Source organism: Magallana gigas, chromosome 4, assembly GCF_963853765.1.
Source record: "Magallana gigas chromosome 4, xbMagGiga1.1, whole genome shotgun sequence".
NCBI lineage: Eukaryota > Metazoa > Mollusca > Bivalvia > Ostreida > Ostreidae > Magallana > Magallana gigas.
The window spans coordinates 19,321,790-19,347,004 of NC_088856.1; the positions used below are offsets into that span (position 1 = coordinate 19,321,790).

Below are 25,215 nucleotides of genomic sequence, written 5' to 3' on the forward strand. Positions count from 1 at the left end.
TCCAAACGAATAACTTCCTATCTCGAAAACTGTAGGAGGAGTTATCCGTACAATTAGGGTACCCTTTGGCAGCCGCCCGCCCGCCATTTTCACCATTTCAATAACCGGATTTTTCTGTTTGAAAACCCAGTTATAAAGGACCCCCGGTCATTATTCTACGGGGAACATTATTCTTCTTTACATCGGCGTAACGATAAGTCTAGGTGTACGACACCTTTATATAACGAGCCCCAAGGTATTAAAGAGCTAGTGGTAGTTTGATTTTTAACTAAAGGAAACAAACGCAGAAATATAATATATATTTATGAATATTCAGTGGTGTCCTTTTGACACCGATGACACCCAATGTCTGCGTTTGCATATTGGAAAAAAGTTACACTGATAGGAAAATATATGAACATTTTCACAATCATAAAATTCTTTATATGTGTATACATAAATTTCAGGTAATAAAACAGACAATTTTTCCATATTACACCAGGTGTATCACCCAGAAATACCAATATCAAACAATTCAATATCAACCAGAAGGTTGAAACGTCATGCAATTTACCAAACTCTTGATTACAAAAAAAAAATTCAATGGCAAAAACTACAGAGAATGTACTAATTACATGTACATTGAAAGAAAAACAGCTTTTTATATTCCATATTTCTAAATATGTTCCTACGTCATAATCCTAAAATTATATGTTCTTTGTACGCGTCCTTTATACAAATGAAATATCGCAGTGATATGCTGCAGTGTAATACAATAAACATAGCTAAAGAATGTGTGCCAATAACAGTCATGATAGATACATAACAAAAAGGTGATAAGGTACAAAATAAAGTCAATGACTTTTGAAAAAAATAAAAACAACACTGAAACATCAAAGAAAAATCAAATCTACGATAAAAACAAAAAAATTCTGGATATCAAATGTTCAATCAAATATTGCTTAAAATTGCCATGGTTAAGGGTAAAAGTTACTGGTATATCAATGACAGAATACACTCAACCGGACTCGTATATAAACAGTATGTGCACGCAAAGAACATGATCTGTTGTCCAATCTGTTTCTAATATTTCGTGGAAACCGATGGGATAGAACTCTAAAAAGACAAAAACAGATCCAAAATACAACAACAGTTTTTACATCAATGATGTGCATTAACTAACTTTTTTTTAAATCTTGCATAAAATGGTCTCACCTTCGGTTTGTCCAACTGATTCCTCAGGATCAGGATTTCTTGAGTAAGTCTCTGAATATGAGATTGGCTCTATCCAAAATAATTATATCGATAAAAATTTAGGTACAAGCAATACACATTCGTAATATTTGAAAGGGCTCAACGGTCGTGACCATTTTTAGACTGTATAGATCTCCTTTAGAAGAAGAGCTCTGTTTGAAGATAAAGGAAAGCAGCTATGATCTATGAAAATGTACTTTTACTAAATAGAAGTGTTAGCTAAACATCATATGAACAGCCTTTTTAAAATTTCTGCTGTAACAATGTAGGTGCATTTCTACAATTAAGATGGATCTGATTGGCAATATGTTGGCTCCTTAAAGAACTAAGTACAGTTTCAGTCATATTTTGCCCTGATTTAGAGTGATTTATAAAAATATCACAAAAAATGGAAATGCCACATTTAGTTTCACAAAAATACCCACTTAATAAGGATCTTTTAATAATTACACAATAAGACGTTTCACAAGGGTAATTGTGACGCAATAAACTGCATTTTCCCGTAATTTTCATAAAACTGAGCAGAAGATACCAATTCTTCAGTGGTTTTTTCAACAGAAAACTATGTCCGCAGCTGTCGCCCATGATGAAACTCACACTATAACTTTAACATGTGTTATCATATAAAATATATTAATTTCGTTGTGGGCGACGGCTGTGGACACATTTTCCCCATAAAAAAAACTACAAGAAAATGTGCTATTTTTCTTAATTTTTGACTAAATCTTAGAAATATGCCAAAATGTTGAAGTCATAATTATTTTTTGAAATAAGATAAAAGCGTGTAACTTGGTACTTTTTATACACACATATTCAAGATGGTATGTGTGTGAGATTTAAACAACTTTTGAATTTTAGGGCAAATAATGTAATAAAGTGTACCTTCTTCTTTCTGCTGTAGCAATGAAGATAATAACGTTGTTATCACGATAGTGGAAAAACAAAACACCTAGCTCTTGGATAGGGAAATTAAAACGGTTTTCATACATTGTACCTTTGTAACATACATGGTTGGCAATAATGTTAGCATATGCCTTAATTCAAAATAGGATAAATGATTTCAAATCCATAAAATTGGGTACATAACAGAATATCGCTGTAAAAATATCTCTATGCATATCTTTTTATACAATCACGTATACGTATGCATGTTTTACAAAATAAAGACTGCAGACTGATCATTTGATTAAGAGGATTTTAAATGTTTTTGACAAGTGTATTCAGAGGTACGTTATAAGTTTATTTAAGATCGTTGTTCCAATTTAAAATGTTATTGATAATAACATAAATGTAAAGTTGTAAACTCTTGATATTTTACAATGCTATTATCACTAATTAATTAATTACATTAAATAAAGAATATAGTCTGTTTCGATTTCCGATGCGGAATATCCGCCATAACACAGTAAATGATATGGTACTCCACGACTTGATTCAACGTAAATTTAATATCTTACATTTTGTCGGATGACAGCAGTCATTGTATAGAGGATGGGGTTCAGGGCCGAGTTAACAGGCAGCACGAGAACAATGATCCAAGCGTACACGTCAGTGGGGACTTCCTCACCAGAGAAAGTCAGCATTCCTAAAAAAATCAAAACCTTATATTGAAACAACCAATCCGCCTACTAATGATTAATTAAAATGTTGAATATTAAATAAAAACGCACGAAAAATATGAAGATTGTCAACATAAACGTGATTTGTTATTTATTTTGATAGTATTCAGAGATCAACTTGCTCTCTCTCTCTCTCTCTCTCTCTCTCTCTCTCTCTCTCTCTCTCTCTCTCTCTCTCTCTCTCTCTCTCTCTCTCTCTCTTACCAATGACTCCAATCGGTATCCAGCAAAGCATGTCTGTAACAATGATTCCTATCAAAGTCTTAGCCAATGAAATCTCTCTTTTACGTACTTTTGCGGATCTAACGTCTTTTCCTACTCTCAGTGCTTCGACAAATATAGCAATCTGACCAATAAGAATTCCAGTGAACAGCATAGCATTCATCCCCACAAAGATCATCATTGAATATCTCCATCCAGTCTTTCTAAATACAGAGAGTGGCAGCGAGATGCAAATCCCGGACTTGGAATAAAAGTTTTCGTAAATCAGCAGTGAAAGGGTTGCCAAAAGCCATGATGTAAGCCAAATAAAAGCACATAGTCCAATAACTCTTCTTTTGGTCAGACAAGTTTTCGAAATGGAATACTTGATGGCTAGAAAACGGTCAACGGTAATTAGAAAAACCGTGAAAGCTGACGTCTCACTGGAAACCGTTGCTAAGATACCAGCCAGAGTGCATAGCCAACTGTGTCTCCACGCGTAGTCCATTAAACCATACGTACCTGTATATCTCAAGTTAACTATAGCAATGATGAAGAGATAAACTCCCATTAGCAGATCAGCAAAACTTAGATTCAGAGTCAGGATGAAGTAGGTAATAGAAACTTTTTTCTTCAAGGAAGACACGGTATATATTATCACGATGACATTTCCAAAGAAGGCAAAGAGCGCCATATACCACATTGTGACATTAAGAATAGGTACCGCAATTAGATGGTCGCAGGAGGAGATATCGATAGATGGCGCCACGCACTTTACGTTGTATAGCGACTGGGGTTTGACACAACAGATTGAGAATGATTCTACTTGCAGGAATTTCATGTTTACTAGACCGTGAAATACATCACTGGACACCTGGAAGATGTTGTTCCTTTGAATGTACAGAAACTGAAGTTGTCTGAGTGACCTGAAAAGACCACTTTGGATAACGGAAATATCGTTCCCAGATAAGTCAATGGAAACTAGCTTGGATAAGTCGGAAAAGGTATTTTCATCGATATCTTGTATTTGATTACCAGAGAGGTTTAGGGATATTAACATCAAAAAGTGCTCGAAATCCTTTTGCTGAAGCTTCGTGATTTTGTTAAAGGACATGTCTAAGATAGATAGATTAAATAAGGGTAAAAAGACGTAGCTTTCCATTGGATCAATTTTTTTAACTAGTGCAACTGCGTCAAGCAAATTGTGTTGAATGTATAAAATCTCTATTCTTCTGTTTACAGAGAAATGCCGGATTCTGTTTCTGCTCAAATCAAGAATTTCAGATTCGATAAGATAAATCGCTTGTCCAGAAATGTTACAGTTACTTAAATTTGTCAAGGTTTGAATATAGGGATTAAAATATTCAATGCCAATTATTCTGCTGTCGTGACTCATCTTTTTTACGGCGAGGTAATGGCCATCACTTGCCTTGAAATAATGAGCCAAAACATTCCTCATTGTGCCTGTGTGGATAAAAGCAAAAGTCGCCGACCAAACTGTGAGAGTTCCTTCCAAAATATTTACACGTTGATAGGATCCACGAATTTCAACAGATAAAGAGGTTTTTTGTGTTTCTTCGAAGGAAAAATCCACATTGTTCTTTGGACCTACTTTGAGTGAAATAAACCCGACTCTGCTATTGTAAAATACGACATTTAGAAGATTCTCTTTAGCGTGAAAATGGAAGTTTTTACAAGGGAAATTGTGAACCAAAATAGATTTGCTTATATTAAAGCATGTGCATCTAGCACATCTGCCATATATTTGATAACAGTGGCATTCAGTATGATGGTCTGCAGAAATACTGGAGCCACGTTCTTTACAATAGGGGCATAGAGTAAGGTTTATGGAGATTTTCTGTTCAATGAGAGGAAAAGAGGAGATATTTGTCGAAGACGGAAATTGATCTTTGTAAAATAGAGAAACTGCATCCTCTGTTGACTGCATTAGATCTGTAAATAAACATTAAAAAATTAAATTATAAAATTTGAGAGAATATTGTTTCATCCTGCAAAACAATTAAAAGAATTGTTTGATTTTCTCTGAGATATGAAGAAAATAATTGCACTAGCATCTAAACCACGACATCAACTATGTACAGGTAAATACTCGCACGTTTTATTTTTGCCCTTTTCGCCGTTGTTGTCAATGGGGGAATTTAAGACTGAGGGAATTTTAATTTGTCAAATTAATTCTCTTTATATACACCTTTGATTGCGAGAATTCAAAACGATTGAAAATGTTTGCAAGTGTAGAAGGTGAAAATTACACGGCGCAAAAATAATCCTGTATACAGTATATGTAGAAGAAAAGAATACAGAACTAATAAAGAAATTCCTCTTTTTTCTTTTAAAAGAAATAAACAAATTAATCTAAAATGACACTTATGTTTGCCTATTACTTCCAGCTTTAATTGCAATAAGATATTAATATATCTATAATATTTTATACATATGTTTTTAAAATACAGTGTGTCTATTCTAGCACACAAATAAAATTTCAAAAGCATGTCTCTTTGGAAAAATTATATTTATACAATTAAATACATCCTTTGATAATTCTTGCGGGATAAAACGGAAGCCTCATTGCTGAAAAAATACATAACCCTTGGTTACATTGGAGATACAAGAAATGGTAAAGTCGTCTTATATGAGAATATGAGTCTGATATCATTATGATTATTTCGTTCAGATATTTTTTAAGCAACTTAAGGCTTCAAATTACGAATAAACTGGATTGCTTAGTTTAATTCTTTCAGTTTCCACAGGCTATACAATTGCATAGAATTTTTTAACCATATATAACCAGAGCCTACCATTCATATGCGTGACGATACACAGACCGTTTTCAACAACTACATCAAAGAGGAGGACAGTCTCGGAGTCTTTATTTTCTAATAATGCCCGGATTGCTATCTGAAATAATGAATAAAACAAGGTATGTAGAAAAACCATAGTAAGCTCTTTCCACTTGCATTTTATTCAGAACAAAATTACAGGGTTTCCTTTTTTGTTATGGTCGAAAGTATTCATCTTATTATAATGGTATTGATTATACATTTAAAAATATGATCTATCTTTACTTCTTTTTATAGGAACCTGAAATGTTATCCAGAATTTGTATTATCTTTACATTCAAATCTAAAAGTATATATATAACGTCCGAAAAAAACATCGATATACAGTTACAAAATCACTTTGTTATAGGTGCAGTGAACGTTTTATTATCAAACTCAAGCGTATTCTGAAAATAGCTTTAAGATTTCAGAATATGTATTGCTTAGTTATCCTTCTTTCTTACCTTGACATCAAATTCAAAAGGTAGATCCACGCATCCAGAGGTTTTATTCTTGTTTTGTATTGAGCTCCTGTTGTGTATAGCAATAATTTTACTGTTGTCTAAAAATATATCGGTCAAATACGATATTGTCAGAACTGCACTGCCGTAGATATAGTAGTTGTAGCGAAGACTTCTTGGATGGGTACTAATTGGTAGGCTGTCGCTCACTAATAACCAGGTGCGTCTTGCATCAAGCCAGTGTAAATTGTTTGTTTGGTTCACAGAACCAACAACAAAACCGGAGAAATTTCCTAATTCTGTATTTTTAATATTTGTTGTTCAATAATATTGTTGATAATTGTTGTTGATAAATGATGGACGAATTTCATGTACATAAACCTAAATTGCATTAACGTCACAAAAGAAAATACATGATAAAAAGAAGTGAGTTTTATTTTGTGTCTGAAAACCAATTGATAATTATAGGACTCGGGTATATTTTAACTTACGCAATACCATTCTTAAACCATTTTTGCATAAATTGTCACTTTCACAGAAACACATCATAGTCAGGAAATAAATTTATATAATATATAATTCATTATATTATAATAAAATCCATAATGAAATATGATTAAGAATGAATTTATAAAATATAAGATAAATAATAAAATCAATAATTTGAAGAACGGTCACATTTTTTTAATGTGTGATGATATAACTAAACGCGCGTTAGATTTATTTGATATTATGACAGCTCAAAAACTTGCTACCCCCCTTTTATGTAATTTTCGACATGTACCTTCTTTAATTATTTCATTCTGTATGTCCCCACTGCTCAGTCTTGTCAACACTTCATCGATGAATCCGGTGTTCGGGATGCAGTCTGAGATGTTTCCTCCCCACCCACACACATGCTTTAACGAACCAATACCCAGTTCTTTTAAAATCGTCCAACCGCACAGGTTGCGTGAAAAATCGCAATCCACTGAATAAAGGGTGTCAGTAAAGTTAGAATCTATCTGTTAATGATCAGACATAAAAATAGATTATGGTTGACGTCGATATTACTTCTGTAAATGGTCATATCCACAGCTATGGTTAAAAATATACAGGTTTTTTTACTCGAATTATATGTAGAGTTTAATGGCTTGTGATAAATTTTAAAACACACCGTAACTACTGATATTTCATAGTTAAAGTAAACTTCCGAATTTAATTGACTGTGGTTGTATTAACATGTTGTTAGAAGAATCTTTGTAACAGCTTGTTTGTAAATAATCAGAAGAGATCCCCTGAAATAATTCCTATTTACAGCGGGTAAATACATTGTATATCTCTTTTCAATTGTTCTTAGACTATTATCTTAATACCAGTTATTAAGTCTACCTTATTTAATATCTTGCTATTCAATAGCCATAAAAATTATGTTGACGAATTTTACCAGTCGTTGTTGTTTCCGCGTTGGGTGATTTCTGTGACGTCAACAGTACATAGAATGCAATCCAACGTGGCTGTACAATCCAACACCAAAACATGGCTCTAACTCACAAGATAAAAAAATTCAAAAATAATTCTAAATAATGCTATTTTGCGAATAATTATTTTTTTAAATTAAAATAAAGAATTGCAATACGATGTTGATAAACAAAAAGTATAATCAAACATTTACAAATTAGACTACATGCCAATGTACGACTTACTGTTTATCTATAAATCTTTTTTAACAAAGAAAAACTGTTAATTTTCAATTTGGGTATTTTTCTATAGTATTAAAGTGAGCTGTTCCTTAAAATACTGTAAACCAACTTTTATTCGCGTGCGAGAACCTTTCGCAGGGTCCGACGCGAACCAGTCCTTGTCGTTTGATTCTTAGCACAACATGGGTCTGGATAATGCTTGGTCGCGAAAATTAGTCGTCGTGATCCAGTTTAGCTCCATGTAATCGCGAAATAAAGTCGCCACGAATTAAAGTGGTTTACAGTATATCAATACAGTTTAAAAATGGCCACCACCATCAATGTCTTCCTAACCAACAAATACCCGTCGGTTAAGTTTGCGACTGTCCTCTATCGCATCGTCCTTTCCTCCGAGAGATTTTATGACTCTACATTGAAACCACATGAATGTATCTAATCTTTAAATTAAATTTCTTCTGCATCCCTCCCTCCCCCGAGGAAGTTCCTGTCATGACGATCTATTAAAATATTAATCACTTGACTCAAGATGAGTTGACATAGCAGGCTTACAATTTGCATACCAAATACCATGACTAACTAAGTATAATACAGATGCTTCTTTTGTTTACATTTAATTACGTTTGTCACTAATTTTTCACAAAAATTAAGCTATATTTTGAGAAGTTGCCTGTATCAAATGTTCATTATAAGTATTGACCTAGTACCAACAGTTATGACAGTCTTTACTGCACAATTTGCTACATCAAAAAACATCAAAAAAAGCCCTGCTTTCAGTACTTCATTACTTTTATTAATAATTGTATTAAAGACTAGAGTCGTAAACCTCTCATACCTTCAGGATACCTTTATATACCTTTATATGTCTAATTTTCACAATTCTTTGGTTTTGTGACTGCAGCGGTAACGGATATCGCGAAAAAAAATATACGAATCAAAGTACTCAAGTTCAGATATGTGTCTTGGAAAACGTTTTCATGATATGGCATTATTACAGACTAATAAGACATAGTATAAAGTGATTATTAACGAATTTACCTAATTTATAAGCACGTTTGTACATATTTTATTGATATTTTTAATTTAATAAATCGTGAGAAGATCAGATATTTAACACTTTTAACAAAGATTAACTGCTGCATACTGCAACTGTTACGCTCTTTTAAAACAACTCCTGCAAAAATTTGACTATGAACTCTCAATTTGATTATTTAATAATCTAGGCTACACGTGTAAATAATGTATTTCGCCGCTCAGCAACTTTACATTGCAAACTCGAAATATTTAGAATATTGCAGAGAAGAAAAGTGTTATGTGATGTTCATATATATGTGATATAAACTTATAAACATAATCATTATGATCAAATGGAATGATATACATTCTAAGTTCTCTTTTATGTCATTTTTGTGCGGAGAACGATTTTAACGGTTGATTAGTTACCATCCGCTTTCGTGCACCGTGCATTATAGCTTTGGCATTGCTAATGCAATAAGCCCGGCTAAAGGATAACGGAATGAAGACAGATTTTATATGCACTATTGTTGCAGCTGAAGAATTAATTTTCAAGAGTTTTTTTTCTATTTATTGTAAAGGGGTATTGGTGTTCTATCTGATAGCTTCATGTTTTTAAAGTCCCTCATTTAAAGGCATTCTTGAGTGTCTTTAATTCTAACAATTACATTAACATAATTGTCAATACCTAATCGAACGAGGAATAGGAATTTTTCATTTAGACAATTACATGTATCTTTCCTTTTTCACTCTAGTTCTTTATTTTTCTCTTAATCATGCTTAATGTTGTTTTAGTTTTTAAGAATCTATTATAAAATAAGATTGGACGCCTTACTGTCTATGAATCATACACATTACAGCGCACTAAGAAACAAAATACATAATGCAACTCTGATGAAATGATGAAACGATTGTTTCCTCTGTAGATTAAAACTGGAATATTTCCTGTCCAAAGTTTTGAGAAAAAAGTTCGATATTCTCTATACTTTTATATATATATATATAAAAGTATATAATATATATATATATATATATATATATATATATATATATATATATATATATATATATATATATATATATATATATATATTCAAAGAGTTAAGACATGAATTTTCGTTAATTCCAATTGAAGTCGGCTTATAAAATTATCATTTGGACCTACGAGGGTTGTTCGGAAATTATTGAGACATTTACTCTTACTCCCTTAAGAAAAAATATAAATCACTGAAATTTCATCAGAAAATAAACCAGGATGTCTTTTATTAACGTAAAAATTTTGAAGTTAATGACATCATTTGTTCATTCCTGGTAAGCTAACAAAGTTGCCTACAACCAATGACCCGGCGCAACCACAAACTCATCGCAACGTCATTTAAACGTTTTTTTCCTTGGTCATTTGTTATAAAGACCTTTCAAACGAACGGAAAACATGAACTATTCTTCATTTATCATCTTTTCTTTTTATTTCAAAATGGCAACAGTTACATATACTTTCTATTCTTGATCTTTTTGTGAAAAAATCGAGTTATTTCTTCCGAAAAGTCAACTTACTGTGAAACTTCTCATACATTCATTCTGTACATACCTTAGAACTTTTAAAATCAGTTGTTGTAAAAAATGTGCTTGATATTTAGTCCTTGTGTTTAAATTCTAGTTAAAAAATCGGTTTAAAAACCCGATTTACTGAAGCTGTTGACCCATTTCCATCGTATAGTTTTAATTTAAGCAATTTTTTGGTCAAAAAAGGTCTTCTTTCGAGATTCCCTCCAATTTTAGGTACCTTACATTTGTATTCGCTGCGCCGCCTTGGCGTCAAAATTCAATAAGCCGTCTCAGTCAGATTTCAATTGCTTTGTAAATATTTTTTTTAGCAAAACTTACAAAAAGTTTGTCACAATAAAAAGCTAAATGAACATACATGATTTGATTTCTTTTATCAAGAATTGTAGGTCTAACAACACTTAAAAATAAGATGTTTTAAGTTTTTTAAACTCCGAGTTTCTGCCGGTACACCGACCACCGACTTGTTTATGTACTGTCATAAACAAACTATTTATTATTTTGTATTGTTATACTTTCATGTCAAATACTGAAATCTGATTGGTTAAGACGCAGTTAATAATATTTACTATTACCCTCAGCGTTAGCAACGCACTTGGAAACGGGTAACATTAAACAATGTTACATGCGCGAAAATTATGCGCGTACGGTTCGCTGTAGAATTCACGTTATTCCGATATAAAAGCAGTAAAATTTTCTTAAAAATTTAAAAAAAGACATTCAGTATAACAAAATAAATAGTGCCTGTTTGGGAGGATAACAGTTGAAATTGACACCCCTCGAAAACCATTGTCAACCTCCGCTTCGCGTCGGTTGACAATGGTTTTCTCGGGGTGTCAATTTCAACTGTTACCCTCCCAAACAGGCACTATTTATATAATATTACTTTGCTTAATTATTCGTTCAGGATTCTTCAATGTTTATGCCAATTTTCATTAAAATTCTCTACTTAAAAAGAGAGATATTTGTGTTGTCTCAATCAATTCCGAACAACTTTCGTATATACCAGAGACCTGTTTACCAGCTTATTTTTCATAATAAAAAGTCAAAACCCGGTAATATAACTTGTATATATTTTTCAGGAATTAAAATGCTGAGAGACGGTGAAGCATTATGAGAGGCATAAAATCCTGTCCAATAAAATTCCTATGTTGTCTTTTTCTGATTTTTTAACGTAGAATACCGTCAATAAACATCAATTACGATTCTTCATCTGACTACAAAAGGATGATAAAAAAAAAATTCAGAGTACGTTACTTTTAGGACCGATCATCGCACTTTAAATTGCATAATTTTATTTAAAGTGCATTGATAGTATCGATAGAATCGCAAAAAAAAATTGTTCAGGGTTTAATCTAAATACTTTTGCTTTTAATCAGGGTTTAATCGAAATACTTTTGCGATTAAAGTAGTCCGAGTATCGCACTACGTCATAATACGGATTTTACAATATTGGTTGGACTTTTACAAAGCGTTTTAGATACCCGGTATTGATTTTGCTTTACATCGCTATTGTAAACAATGGCAATAATAAGCAATTAGAACGGTAATATATGTATTGTATGAGAGATAGATATGATTAATGTTGAGAAACTCGATTCTGTTAAAGTAAAATGATAAACGAAATTTCTGATTAACCAGGATCTCAGGTATGCTTATATCTTCTTTGTTTTGAACCCCCCCCCCCCCCGACCGAATTTTTCTTTTTCTTTTACTAAAACCGGTTTAAATTTAGAGACAGAAGCTATTTCAAATTTAATCAATCGTCAATTAATTAATGTTTAAATGATATCTAACATTGTTGACAGATCTAGGCAGAAAACTGTAGCAAAATGTGATTTTTACGAATTTTTTCGTCAGGGTTTACTTGGTTTAGAGCTTATAGCGTGAAAAGTAATCCGTCAACATATAATTTATTTTACCAAATCTTTTATCTAAGATGTCAATCTATAGAATAAACACTATGAATTTAAGTTTGAGTCCATAAAATAGTAAAAAGATTACCAAACGCGATACTAGCATTGCATTTTTTGTATTCTATTTTGATACATCAGGTCCATAAAGCGTACTTATTTACAAAAATTTGCGCAAAATTATTGATGAGATATGGATTACATAAATATTTATACTCTATTTTGTATGTTTAGTTCTAATTTTCCCAAAATTGGTAATTATTTTTAGGAAAAACGGACGTCTGGCAAATTTCATAATTGTCAATAATTTTCGCAAGGGGGTACACCCGTCTGAGAGGTGATAACAAACAAACTAGCATGTAAACATACATATTTTCTTTTGTATATGTATTGCTAGAATGTATATTTATCATTTAAGGCTAAACTTTTAATGATTGAGCCCATTTAGTGCCGAGTATAGGACTACCTTAATGATTATTATAACATATTGGGTTCAACGTCATAATAAAAAAAAAAATTGATAAAGCGTTTCTCAATTTAAGAGTTTTCTCATGAGCGTAGTTCAACAATTTACGTGAGATTTATATTATTTAAATACGTACATAAACTGCATCATTTTGAAACTGATTGCCATTTCTTTTATTTCTTTACCTTGTTAAAATGTATGCAGCAAATTTACTCCTTTTTTATCTGATACGAAACATTAGGAAATGCAAAATCTGAAAATAGAAAACGTATAACCTAGCTATTTTAAATGGTTTAAATTTCACTGAATAAACATCATGAGAAATATTAAGAAAACAGAAATATATTTAAGAATAAACCAATGCCTCTTTTGTTGACAATATCTAAAGGTTGTACAATGGAACTCTCTTCTTTTTATTATGGGATTGTTAAGTGATTGATTTGGTTTTAATTTGATTTATGTTAAGACACCAACATACTAGTATGTTTAATGAACTATGGTAGCAACACGTATTTAAGTAGGTCATAATTTTAATATCTAATTACATTATTTACAGGAACTCTATTCACCTTTTCGGTTCTTAGATATGTTTACTCTACTTAGCTGAATATAGGTTTGGGAAGAAAATAGGAGTGGAAAAACCAATGTTATCAACTTACTGGTCATTAAACTTCATCTTTGGTTTTCACCTCCTCGTTCTCAAATAAATCTTAATTTTTTCATTATTGTTAACAATTCATAACTAAGTTTTCACAAATCGAATCCCGAAAACTATGATTTATACAAAAAAAAATTCAAAGTGCGTCAAGAGTACCGATACTAAAAATGTGGATGTACCTTTCGAACGCACTTTGAAAAACTGTTTCAAGTGGGTCGATTTGGTCAAAAATTTAAGGTAATTAAACTTGTGTTTAAAGCGTTTAATTTCTTCGAAGTGCGTTGCCACAGAGCTAACGATCTGCCATTGATTTCTTGGTATTTCGCCTCGAAATCTCAAAACTATTGTTTAATTCATAATACATGTAATTCAATAAATGTGTTTTTATTCTTAAGACTGTGTTTTTCAAAAAGCGCTTACCTGATTTAAGAGAATCTTTTTAAAAATATTCGAACTTCTGAGAAAAAGGTTGCTGTTGTTAATCTTACACCTTTCCTTGCAACATTCGTTCAATTCTTTGATTTTGTCATACGATGGCTTTCATCTTAGGATGCCGTTTAAAGTTGTCCTTGGTCGTCCTCAATATTTGAATGAATCAAATCTCTATGGACCCGATTGAACTTTAAGGCTTGTAGCTGGTGAAAATGAATTCAATCCATCATCACAGACGTTTAGCAAACATTCAACTACTGTGAGGACGACCAAAAGCACTTATGATTGAAAAGGCTAAAATGAAATATGACGGATCACAGATGCATAGAATTCAGGAAAAAACGGAAAGTGCATAGGTGAAAAAGTGTAGGACGGCACATTTCCTGGAAGTTCAACTTATTTTAAATGATGTGGCGTCAGGTAAACACAAAACAACATTTTGCCTTTCGACAGTGTGATTATTGTGATTCATATCAAAGTTTTCAGAGTTTGAAGCAAGGTATCGAGAAATCAATCGCGGCTTGTAAGCTCCCTTCTCCCCTTCTGTACTATAACCCACCCACATTTTTATTGTTAATATTTAGTTCAATCCTTGTGAAATGGTATTGTTATCAAGCCTTTCACACTAGGGCAGACTAGACCCATAAATTGTCACTATTTGATTACCAAATATACATCAAAATGTATGTGTGTGTAGAAAAAGAGGTTGATTTTACCGAATTATGTACACACACAAACACACACACACACACACACACACACACAGATATATATATATATATTTATATATATATATATATATATATATATATATATATATATATATATATATATATATATATATATAACTTGTTTAAATAAACAAATATATATCCCTGATTTTTGCCTGTTGCGTTGATAACTCCAATAATGCTGACGGATTGTTATCAATCCGGATAAATGGCCTTTGAAACAGATGGCAGACATGTTATAGATGTAGCGATCTACATTAATACAATGACAATGCTGTTTTTTTTTTCATAAGGGGACATTAATTTCTACTTTTCATTGTTACCGGATTCCTTTTACAAAGGAATTTCGGATAGTTTCTTCGAATGGCTATATGTTTTATTCCATGTTCTGTACTTATGTCTGTTAAACATTTGTACAGGTCTATTGTTTTGAATATATTAGACGCATATGGCTATTTACCATAATGCATTGTCCTCTAGCAAGTTCTCAAAGACTCTCATGTTACAAAAAATGTAGTATTAGTTATATAAAGTCTAAAATGCATATTTTTTTGCGAAATAATTTATTGTGAAGAATTAAAGATCACTGCATCAAACAAAAAGTGACTGTGGTTAAATTACTAAAGTTTGAGAAATAATGCTTAGATACAATGCATAAGGTTAAAGACCATATCATGTGCACCATTTGGCGCCATAATCAATAATTGTGAAGTACACGACTAAGAATAAACAAATATATATAGACATCTCAAATCTACATAAAAACAAGAAATGATCTAGCACTAACTGTACATCGCCGTTTAATTGGCAAAACAGCTATGACGAAAAGTGGGCAGTAAACACAGTAAAAAAGCTAATCAATACATAACAAACCTACATAAAATTATAAGGCCAAACACTAACTGTCTGTCCTGGCAATAGATGTTGCAAAACAATTTGACAAGCATTTACTCTTACTCTTTGCAGAAGTTCTTTCCAGGAAGAACTAAATATACGCAGGGAACTTGTTTCCCATCCCAATTCTATTTTTGTACAATATGAATGGGTTTAAATCAAGTTTCTTCTTGCACTTTATTTTCTTAAATGGATGCAAAAAAAGTGTAAATATATATATGCATTTCCGTTACAGAAAATATCATATCAATAGCATGCTTTAAATCTTACAAGTAGTTTTTAAAATATTTTCATGATTTTCCAAACGTTTTATATACATGTACATGAATCACATCTTCAGTTATAATTAAGTACGACTTAGAGTTGTGTTAAATATTGTTCAAGTAAATTGACAAAAAAGATAAATAACTTAATAAGAATTTTCATTTCATTTTTAATGTACTACTACATGTTGTATTACTTTCTTTTTTATTTTTATTTCTATATTTTTATATACACTACAGAACCATTATACGTGTATAATGATACTCTTCCATGCAAGAAAAAAGACATTACTGATAATATAAACAAATGTAATAGGGAAGTGACCCGCTCATTAGCACGAGGGCTGTTCTAAATCTTATGTTCATTGAAACAGTCCTCGAGTTTTATTAAGCGATATACAGAGCTCCCAATTCTTAGAATATTTCATGTTTCATGTTTCCTATTTCACGAGAAGGTCTGTATTTCTCTTATATTTCGACCACAGAAACTCCATTTTGATTGTCCATTAGAAATGTCTTACTAAAGAATTGTAAACATTGAAAACGGGAGAACAATTGTTGACCCAAATCGTGATCATGTTCCTAAAATGGAGACGACTATTCGTTATAAATATGAAATTATTTGTTCTTTATTCATGTACATTATAGATAAATGAAAACGACGTTTTACAATGATATGCAGGCGAAATTCTATAGAGATGGAGAATGTTTGCATATAGCAGGTATGATATACTGTAAAAATGCAATGCAATTTGTAATTTCCAAAATGTAACGTTAGCACATATTGCTAAAAAAAACTGTCATTGTAAGTGTTTAACGTACTGGTTTATCACCAGCAATGTACACTTAATGAAATATATATATATATATATATATATATATATATATATATATATATATATATATATATATATATATATATATATATATATATGTATATACGCAAGGAAAATGTCCAAAGTCCAAAATGTTTCTAACGCCTTGTTGAAGCCGATGAAATAGAACTCTATAAAAGAAAAAAAAAACACAAGGAAATTGTGAATATCAATGGTGTGCATCAGCAATTATTCTCAAACTTTGCACAAATATAGCCTCACCCTCAATGTGTCCAACTGTTTTCTCAGGATAAGGTTTTCTTGAGTCAGTCGATGAATGTGAGATTGTCTCTATCAAAATACAATTAAAAGGATAAGATAGATTAAGATACAAATCAATTTATATGTCTAATATTTTTTATATACAAAGTTCTGAAGATAATATGATTCACGTTGTTATCATCATCTTAAGGAAAAGATCTGACATGTGCATGTACTGGTATATTTCAAAGATGAAGAAAATGAAATGGTTTTCACACGTCGTACCTTTGCAACACAAATGGATGTCAATAACGTGAGGAAATGCTTTAATTGAAACAATGGAAAAAAATTTCGATCTATGAAACTGAATTTATACCGAATACCGTTATGAAAATTCATATGTAGATTCTTCCATGCAGTCATCTATATGCATGTTTAACAAAATTTGATCATTAAAGAAGGTTTTTATTTCTTTTGGACAACTGCATTTAGAGGTTCATCGGAAGCTTATTCAGTACTTCTGATCCAATTTAAATTTTATTTAAAACGATCTTACAGCTGTTTTAGAGTACACTTAATGAAAAGTATTTCAATAATCTATTGTAGCTGTTAACTTGCGAATTCTATCTGATATATTTTAAAAAAAAAAAATTAATTGCGATAAAGTATGGTAATTTCTATATCAAAATTTGTTTTTAAATCGATGTGAGTTATATGGTGATGGATACCTTAACCAACGAGCATTGGGTCACTGCGAATCTTTAATGATTGCATAGTACCTTTTGTCTGATGACAGCAGTCATTGTGTAGAGGATGGGGTTCAGGGCCGAGTTAACAGGAAGCACAAGAACAATGATCCAAGCGTACACGTCACTGGGGAATTCCTCACCATAGAAAGTCACCATTCCTAAAATCATACAATCTCCAACTTTAAAACAAAACCCAAACTAGAACTAACGGTAAGATTGCATGTACAACACGAGGTATAAAATAAAACGGAAACACCAAATGGTTAACAGAATTCATCAGAAATCAGTGATCTTTTCGTTTTCCATTATCTAATACATTATATTAATCAACATATGTGTTTTTTCAATATCTACTTGGTTCGGAGTAAAACAAAAAGCATGTAAACCTGTGAGTTCAAGACAACACTGTTGATTTATACACAATTGCATCTATTCAATTAAATCTCTCTCTCTCTCTCTCTCTCTCTCTCTCTCTCTCTCTCTCTCTCTCTCTCTCTTACCGATGACTCCAATCGGGATCCAGCAAAGCATGTCTGTGACGATTATTGCTACCAAGATCTTAGCCAAAGAAATCTCTCGTGTTCGTATTTTAGAGGTCCTAACGACTTTTCCTACGTTTAGTGCTTCGACAAATATAGCAATCTGACCAATAAGAATTCCGATGAAGAGAAGAGCATTCAGACCCACAAAGATTATCATTGAATATCGCCATCCAGTCTTTCTTAAAACTGAGAGTGGCAGCGAGATGCAAATCCCGGACTTGGAATAAAAGTTTTCGTAAATCAGCAGTGGAAGGGTTGCCAAAAGCCATGATGTAAGCCAAATAAAAGCACATAGTCCAATAGCTCCTCTTTTCGTCAGACGAATTTTCGAAATGGAATACTTGATGGCTAGAAAACGGTCAACGGTAATTAGAAAAACAATGAAAGCTGACGTCTCACTGGAAACCGTTGCTAAGATACCAGCCAGAGTGCATAGCCAACTATGTCTCCACGTGTAGTCCATTAAACCGTAAGTGCCTGTATATCTCAAGTTAACCATAGCAATGATGAAGAGATAAACTCCCATTAGGAGATCAGCAAAACTGAGGTTCAGCGTAAGGATAAAATAGGTAATAGAAACTTTCTTCTTCAAAGAAGAAACTATATAAATTATCACGACGATGTTTCCAAACAAAGCAAAGAGGGCCATGTACCAAATAGCAACGTTAAGAATGGGAACCGCTATCAGATGATCGCAAGATGAGATTTCAGTAGAAGGAGCCACGCACTTTATGTTGTACAGTGACTGTGGTTTGACGCAACAGATTGAGAACGATTCCACTTGTAGATATTTCATACTTACTAGGCCGTGAAATATATCACTAGAAACTTGAAAGATGTTGTTCTTTTGAATATACACAAACTGAAGTTGTCCAAGTGACCTGAAATGTTCCCTGCGGATAACGGAAATTTTGTTCCCAGATAAGTCGATGGAAACTAACATGGATAAGTCGGAAAAGGTGTTCTCCTCGATATCTTGTATTTGATTACCAGAGAGATTTAAGCTTATCAACAACACGTAGTACTTAAAATCTTCTTGCTGTAGCTTCCTGATTCTGTTAAAGGACATATCTAAGATAGAAAGGGGATAATAAGTAGTCTCTTTCGTAGCGTCATTTTGCACAACAGCTTCGAGCAAATTGTGTTGAATGTATAACACCTCTATTTTGTAGTTCACTAAGAAAAACCGGATCCGGTTTCTGCTCAAATCAACTATTTTAGACTCGATGTAAATGGGTGTTTGCTCAGAAATATTACAATTGCTAAAATTAGTCGAAACTCGAGTCTTCGCATAAGACTCAACATTTATTCTACTGACGTCCTCAAAATTGTTTTCCGCGAGATATAGACCATCATTTGTCACGCTGTAATGAGTCAAAAAGTTCCTCATTTTGCCTACGACGTAAAAATCAAATGGAGACTGAAAGAGGTTGAGAATACCTTCCCAAATATGAATAAAATGATATGATCCACGAATAGCAACTGATGTAAAAGAAGTTATTTGCGTTTCATTAAAGTTAAAAAGCAGATAGTTATCCAAGCCTACACTGAGTGAGATATCGCCGATACTGCTGTTGAGAAATTCTACATTTATCTGATTATCTCTAGCTTTTAAACGAAAGAAACTGCAACGAAAATTTCGAATGGAAATAAAGGTGCTTATATTGGAGCATGTGCAGTAGACACATACGTCATTTCTCTCTTTACAGTAACATTCAGTTAGAGGGTCTGCAAAAATACTGAAGTCATGGTTTCTACAAGAAGGGCACAGAGAAAGGTCTATGGAGTCTCTCTGATCAATTAGATGAGAAAAGGTGGTATTTTTCGAAGACAGAATTCGATCTTGGGGGAAAAGATGTGTTGCTTCCTTCATTGACTTCGTTAGTTCTGTAAAAAATAATAATCAATGTAAATCAATGAAAAACAAACTATAAGGTAATATTGCTTTCGTGATGCAGAAAACTGTTTGCAAAGGTTTGTTGTTGTGTTTTGCAAGATACGAAGAAATCCAGTTGACATCTTTGGTAACATAATTCTATCAACACCTAATTGTCAGATGATAAGTCGACTTGTCAGATTTTTATGTCAACTTTTCAGATATTATATCAACGAGTCAGATCTTTTTGGAGACTTGATCTGACAAGTTGATATAATTACAGGACAAGTCGACATTATTTTCTATCAGGGCGACACAACATCTGGCAAGTCAACGTCATTTTCTGACAAGTCGACTTAATGATTTTAATGATTATTTTCTTCAAACTTGCGGCCATTTTGTTATCATGTGTTGATTTTATACCTAGATTATTTATAAGGAGGCGTATAAACGCCTCTTGATGATGTATCAAACCTCTAAACTACGTACTCAATTGTTTCGGCAAGAAAAAAGAAATGACGGAAATTTAAAACATCAAATTTTAAAAACCAAATAAGATTAATAATCGCTAAGTCGACTTGTCAGATCTTAACATCAACAAGATGATATGTGAATGGCAGTTAGAGGCAAGAACTCTTAAATAACAAAATATTTAGTTTCTAGTCACTATGGTTATTTTCTGACAAATCGACATAATAATTTGACAGGTCGAAATACTATAGTAATCACGTGGTGGCAGAAATATGCCACCATACGATGTTTGCTAACATAAAAACCATGTAACGCAAAGATCTAAAACGTTATAGAAAAACATCCATCTTACCATACATAGTCATATCGTTACAGAGACCGTATTCAACAAACACATCAGACAGTAGGACGGCCTTCGCTTTCCGTCCTTCAAATAATGCCCGGAATACTATCTGGAAGTATAAATAAAAAGAATGATAAATAAGTTAGTACTACTAGTATCTATCCGAATGCATTGTATTAAAATCAAAATGACTGTTTTAAATATATTTTAAATTAAATGTATTTATATCTTAATCCAGGTGTTACTTCTGTAAAATTGTCATTTAAAATAGATTTCCATTTCCTTTTCAGAGCTGTTACATGTATTAAAAAATCCTAGCGATATTATGTGGCGCAAAGTGTTAATTTGTTAGAGCTGGCATGAATTAAAATCCAGCACATTATGATAAGTTCAAAATGTGTGTAGTATTTTTTTTTGGGGGGGGGGGGTCGTTTTACCTTGATATCGAATTTAAAAGGTAGATCCACGCATCCAGATGTTATATTTCTGTTTTGTATTGAACTCCTGTTGTGAACAGCAATGATTTTACTATTGTATACGGAGATATCGGTCAAATAAGATACTGTCAGCACCGCGCTGCCGTAGATATAGTAGTTGTAGCGAATACTTCTTGGGCGGGTGCTGATTGGTAGGCTGTCACTCACAATGTAGGAGGTGTGTTCAAAATTCAACCCTGGGAGTATGAGTGCTTTGTCCACGAAGCCAACCAAAATGCCAGAGAAATTTCCTAACTCTGCAAATGTATTTTTTTATAACGTTCTTGATTTGCAGTACTTGATAAATGATAGATGATTTTCAAAAACACAAATCTAACTTAGGAAAAATTATTTTTTTTATTTCCCACATCAATTATTCATTCATAAATCTCAATAGATAATAAAGTTACACAAAGTACGCAAATCATTCTCCCAGAAACATAAAACTGTAAAGTCTGTTTTGATGTTTGATAATAGAACAACTCGTTATATATATTTATTTCATACAAAGACAGTGTTCAGCGAGTTCATCCGTAAATTCTAAGTATACCACCATGGTAACAATTTGGTTCAAAACTTATTTTCCGAATTTGAAGTTTACAATGCTTCGGTATGGCATTTTTATTAGACAACTAAAATTCGAATGCCATTCGTTATATCAAAAGCAAGTTTCAGGGCTTACAAATCTTTGCTACGTAAACATAACTTTTGATTATATTTTGAATGTTGAAGTAACAATCCCAGTTTTAGACCTAAAATGAAACTTTTAAACGTTCCGACCTGTTTATTTATGCTTTAATAAAATGAAGAAGATAGACAAATCAACAAAAAAGAGAGATTGTTTTACAGGTATATTGAGCCTATTTCAACAAAAACAGGGCACGAGCCTTGTTTACATGACAAAGAATTGTGAGCTCTATATCCTTCATAAAACTCTACGACTGACTCTCAACTTTCATTTGGTCACTAGACATGCATTCCTAAAGCCTTGAAAATAAACAAATACTGAAAATAGAACTTGATGAAAATCGTGACCATGTCCCTTTAATGTATTTTCGATCTTTACCCGCCGTAATTTCCCCCTCCGCTATATCCCCATTGCTGAGTCTAGACCAGGTTCTTATGAAGTATTTGGTGGACGGTAGGCAGTCTGAGGCGTTCCCGCCCCGCCCACATAACAACTTTACATCGTCATCACGCGCATGCTCCTTCAAACTCCTCCAACTGCACATGTCGTTGGAAAAATCGCAATCCACTGAAATATATTGTGTGATTCAAATAAGAATCAATCGATAAGTGATCAGATATATGGGTTCATTCTTATTTGAAGTCAATATTACCACTCCAAATACTGGTAAAATTTAACTGTTACGGTTTAGACTAAACAGCCTATTGCTTGTTTAGCTGAAGTGCAATGCTGAATTTCATGGCTCATTGTAAGGATTATTTTTGTAATATTTTCTTGTGAATAAAGTGAAGTTAAATTCCTTTTCAGAGCAGTTCATACTGTATAAATACATGTACATTGTGTCTCTTCTTTTAATATTCTACAATCTTAATATCAGTTATTATTTTTATGTTGCTTTTTATTTCTAGTTATTCAATAGCCGTAAAAAAAGATTAAGTCCTGTAGCAAAAGTTACCCGTCGTTGTCATTTCCGCGTTGGAGGATTCCTGTGACGTCAACACTACATAGAATGCAATCCAATGTGTCCGTACGATCCAACTACAGAACATGGCCCCAGCAGACTGAAGCGACTTTTAGAAATTTTCTAAAAATGATATTTTGTGACAGACTATTTCTTTCTAATTGTAATTTAAAAATTGCAATACGCTATGCCAATTAACTTTGTAATAAGCCGAACAATTACATGTATCAATGTTATCATATTAAAACACAGGCCAATATAAAAATTCATGAAATCTGGTGGCCAACTTTTGACAAAATGTACTTGTAACAAAGAAATAACACCTACCCGTTTAGTTAGTGACTGTCCAATATTGTATTGTCCTCTATTCTGTAAAAATTGAGCACTCTAGATTATTACAGCAGTAATTTATCTAATCAATTATTTAAACAATTTGATTTCTCTCTGTCCCCCAGGGGCTCAGGTCTTGTCATGACGACCCATTAGTTTAAATTGTAATTACATTTGTGAATTGACAAAGCAGGAATATCTTAATGGAATAGAGGTGTTTTTTCGCACGTTTTATTTTGCTTCTTATGATTTATTTAACTTAATTTTAGTATTCGCTAAGGAACATAGAGGTACATGTACTAGTGTATTTCAGAAAAGTCACCTTCATTAAATATCCATTATAGGTACCAATCTAGTACTAATAGTTATTACACTGATCTACTAAGGTTTGTCATTGGTACTAGCAACGTACACTCAGTACATCAAAATTAATTCAATAGCTGTTTAACTAAACCACATTGAATGTAAAATTAACAAGAACGAGTTGCGTATTATGCGACCTCGCTACAATAAAGACAAAACAAGGCCTCGATTAGTAGAAAAAAAAATTCAGGGTTTTTTTTCCAAAATAGGAACAAATTTATGACCTTATAATGTTTAAGACAAGTAACTTTCAAAGTAACATTTATTTATTTTTTCCCTAATGTTTCCTTCGTAGTCATATAGCAACGGTTGTTATTTTTTACGAATAGAAAACTAAAACATATAACTGAAGACAGATTCTTTGAATTCGCACTATTGTTTAATCGAAGAATTCATCTTAAATCGTTTCTTCGTTATATATACCTTCATGTATTTAACATTGTCTTCATTTCTTGTGAAGTAACTGTTAGTATGCAGTACAGAATCACAGTGTTTCCTCTCTGCTTTAAATGCTTAAGAGTTCATAACGTCCATGAAAATGGGTGTGTATATATATATATATATATATATATATATATATATATATATATATATATATATATATATATATATATATATATTATATATAGAAAAGTTATAATTACCAGATGGAATGTATTAATTTTGCAATCTGTACCATCTGGGTCTCTATTGTAACGTTAACTTGTAGATACAATCCTAATTAGTGTACACAGGTTTAACCCTAATGAATGTATGTAATTATTTTTAAAATTTCTATCGAATTGTCATAAAAAAAATCTGTTGGTGTATTTATCGGTTTCTTATTGTCCCACAGAGCTAATAACAGTACATTCTGAACACGGGTTGATTATAATCATATACCGGTATATTAACACTTTATATATAATCAATTATTAAAACAATTTGATTTCTCTCTGTCCCCCAGGGGCTCAGGTCTTGTCATACCGACCCATTAGTTTAAATTGTAATTATATTTGTGAATTGACAAAGCAGGAATATCTTAATGAAATAGAGGTGTTTTTTCGCACGTTTTATTTTGCTTCTTATGATTTATTTAGCTTAATTTTAGTATTCGCTAAGGAACATTGAGGTACATGTACTAGTGTATTTCAGAAAAGTCACCTTCATCAAATATCCATTATAAGTATCAATCTAGTACTAACAGTTATTACACTGATCTACTAAGGTTTGTCATTGGTACTAGCAACTTACACTCAGTACATCAAACATTAATTCAATAGCTGTTTAACTAAACCACATTGAATGTAAAATTAACAAGAACGAGTTGCGTATTATGCGACCTCGCTACAATAAAGACAAAACAAGGCCTCGATTAGTAGAAAATAAAAATTCAG

General features: G+C 32.3%; 2 protein-coding genes across 2 annotated transcripts; both read right to left on the minus strand.

The window, feature by feature from the left end:
- Positions 1-290: 290 nt before the first annotated feature.
- LOC105324961 (G-protein coupled receptor GRL101) lies at positions 291-4,003 on the minus strand. The gene is made up of 4 exons (XM_066083458.1): positions 3,057-4,003; positions 2,691-2,818; positions 1,195-1,263; positions 291-1,095 (listed from the first exon to the last, which is right to left on the minus strand). Exons 1-4 carry the CDS (start codon positions 3,892-3,894, stop codon positions 1,063-1,065), a joined length of 1,068 nt encoding a protein of 355 aa, XP_065939530.1. The 5' UTR covers positions 3,895-4,003; the 3' UTR covers positions 291-1,062.
- A 12,899-nt stretch (positions 4,004-16,902) lies between these two features.
- LOC105324946 (G-protein coupled receptor GRL101) lies at positions 16,903-23,655 on the minus strand. The gene is made up of 9 exons (XM_066081563.1): positions 23,474-23,655; positions 23,141-23,269; positions 22,564-22,752; positions 21,459-21,754; positions 21,031-21,130; positions 18,290-20,218; positions 17,820-17,947; positions 17,062-17,130; positions 16,903-16,970 (listed from the first exon to the last, which is right to left on the minus strand). Exons 2-9 carry the CDS (start codon positions 23,232-23,234, stop codon positions 16,938-16,940), a joined length of 2,838 nt encoding a protein of 945 aa, XP_065937635.1. The 5' UTR covers positions 23,235-23,269; positions 23,474-23,655; the 3' UTR covers positions 16,903-16,937.
- Positions 23,656-25,215: the final 1,560 nt, after the last annotated feature.

Coding starts and splice junctions, on each gene's coding strand:
- LOC105324961 (XM_066083458.1), bottom strand. CDS start 3,894: ATGAAATTCCTGCAAGTAGAATCATTCTCAATCTGTTGTGTCAAACCC. Junction 2,819..3,056: donor GATACCGATTGGAGTCATTG/GTAAGAGAGAGA, acceptor TGATTTTTTTAG/GAATGCTGACTTTCTCTGGT. Junction 1,264..2,690: donor CTGCTGTCATCCGACAAAAT/GTAAGATATTAA, acceptor TATTTTGGATAG/AGCCAATCTCATATTCAGAG.
- LOC105324946 (XM_066081563.1), bottom strand. CDS start 23,234: ATGTTCTGTAGTTGGATCGTACGGACACATTGGATTGCATTCTATGTA. Junction 21,131..21,458: donor CTTTTAAATTCGATATCAAG/GTAAAACGACCC, acceptor TTATACTTCCAG/ATAGTATTCCGGGCATTATT. Junction 20,219..21,030: donor TAACGATATGACTATGTATG/GTAAGATGGATG, acceptor TATTTTTTACAG/AACTAACGAAGTCAATGAAG.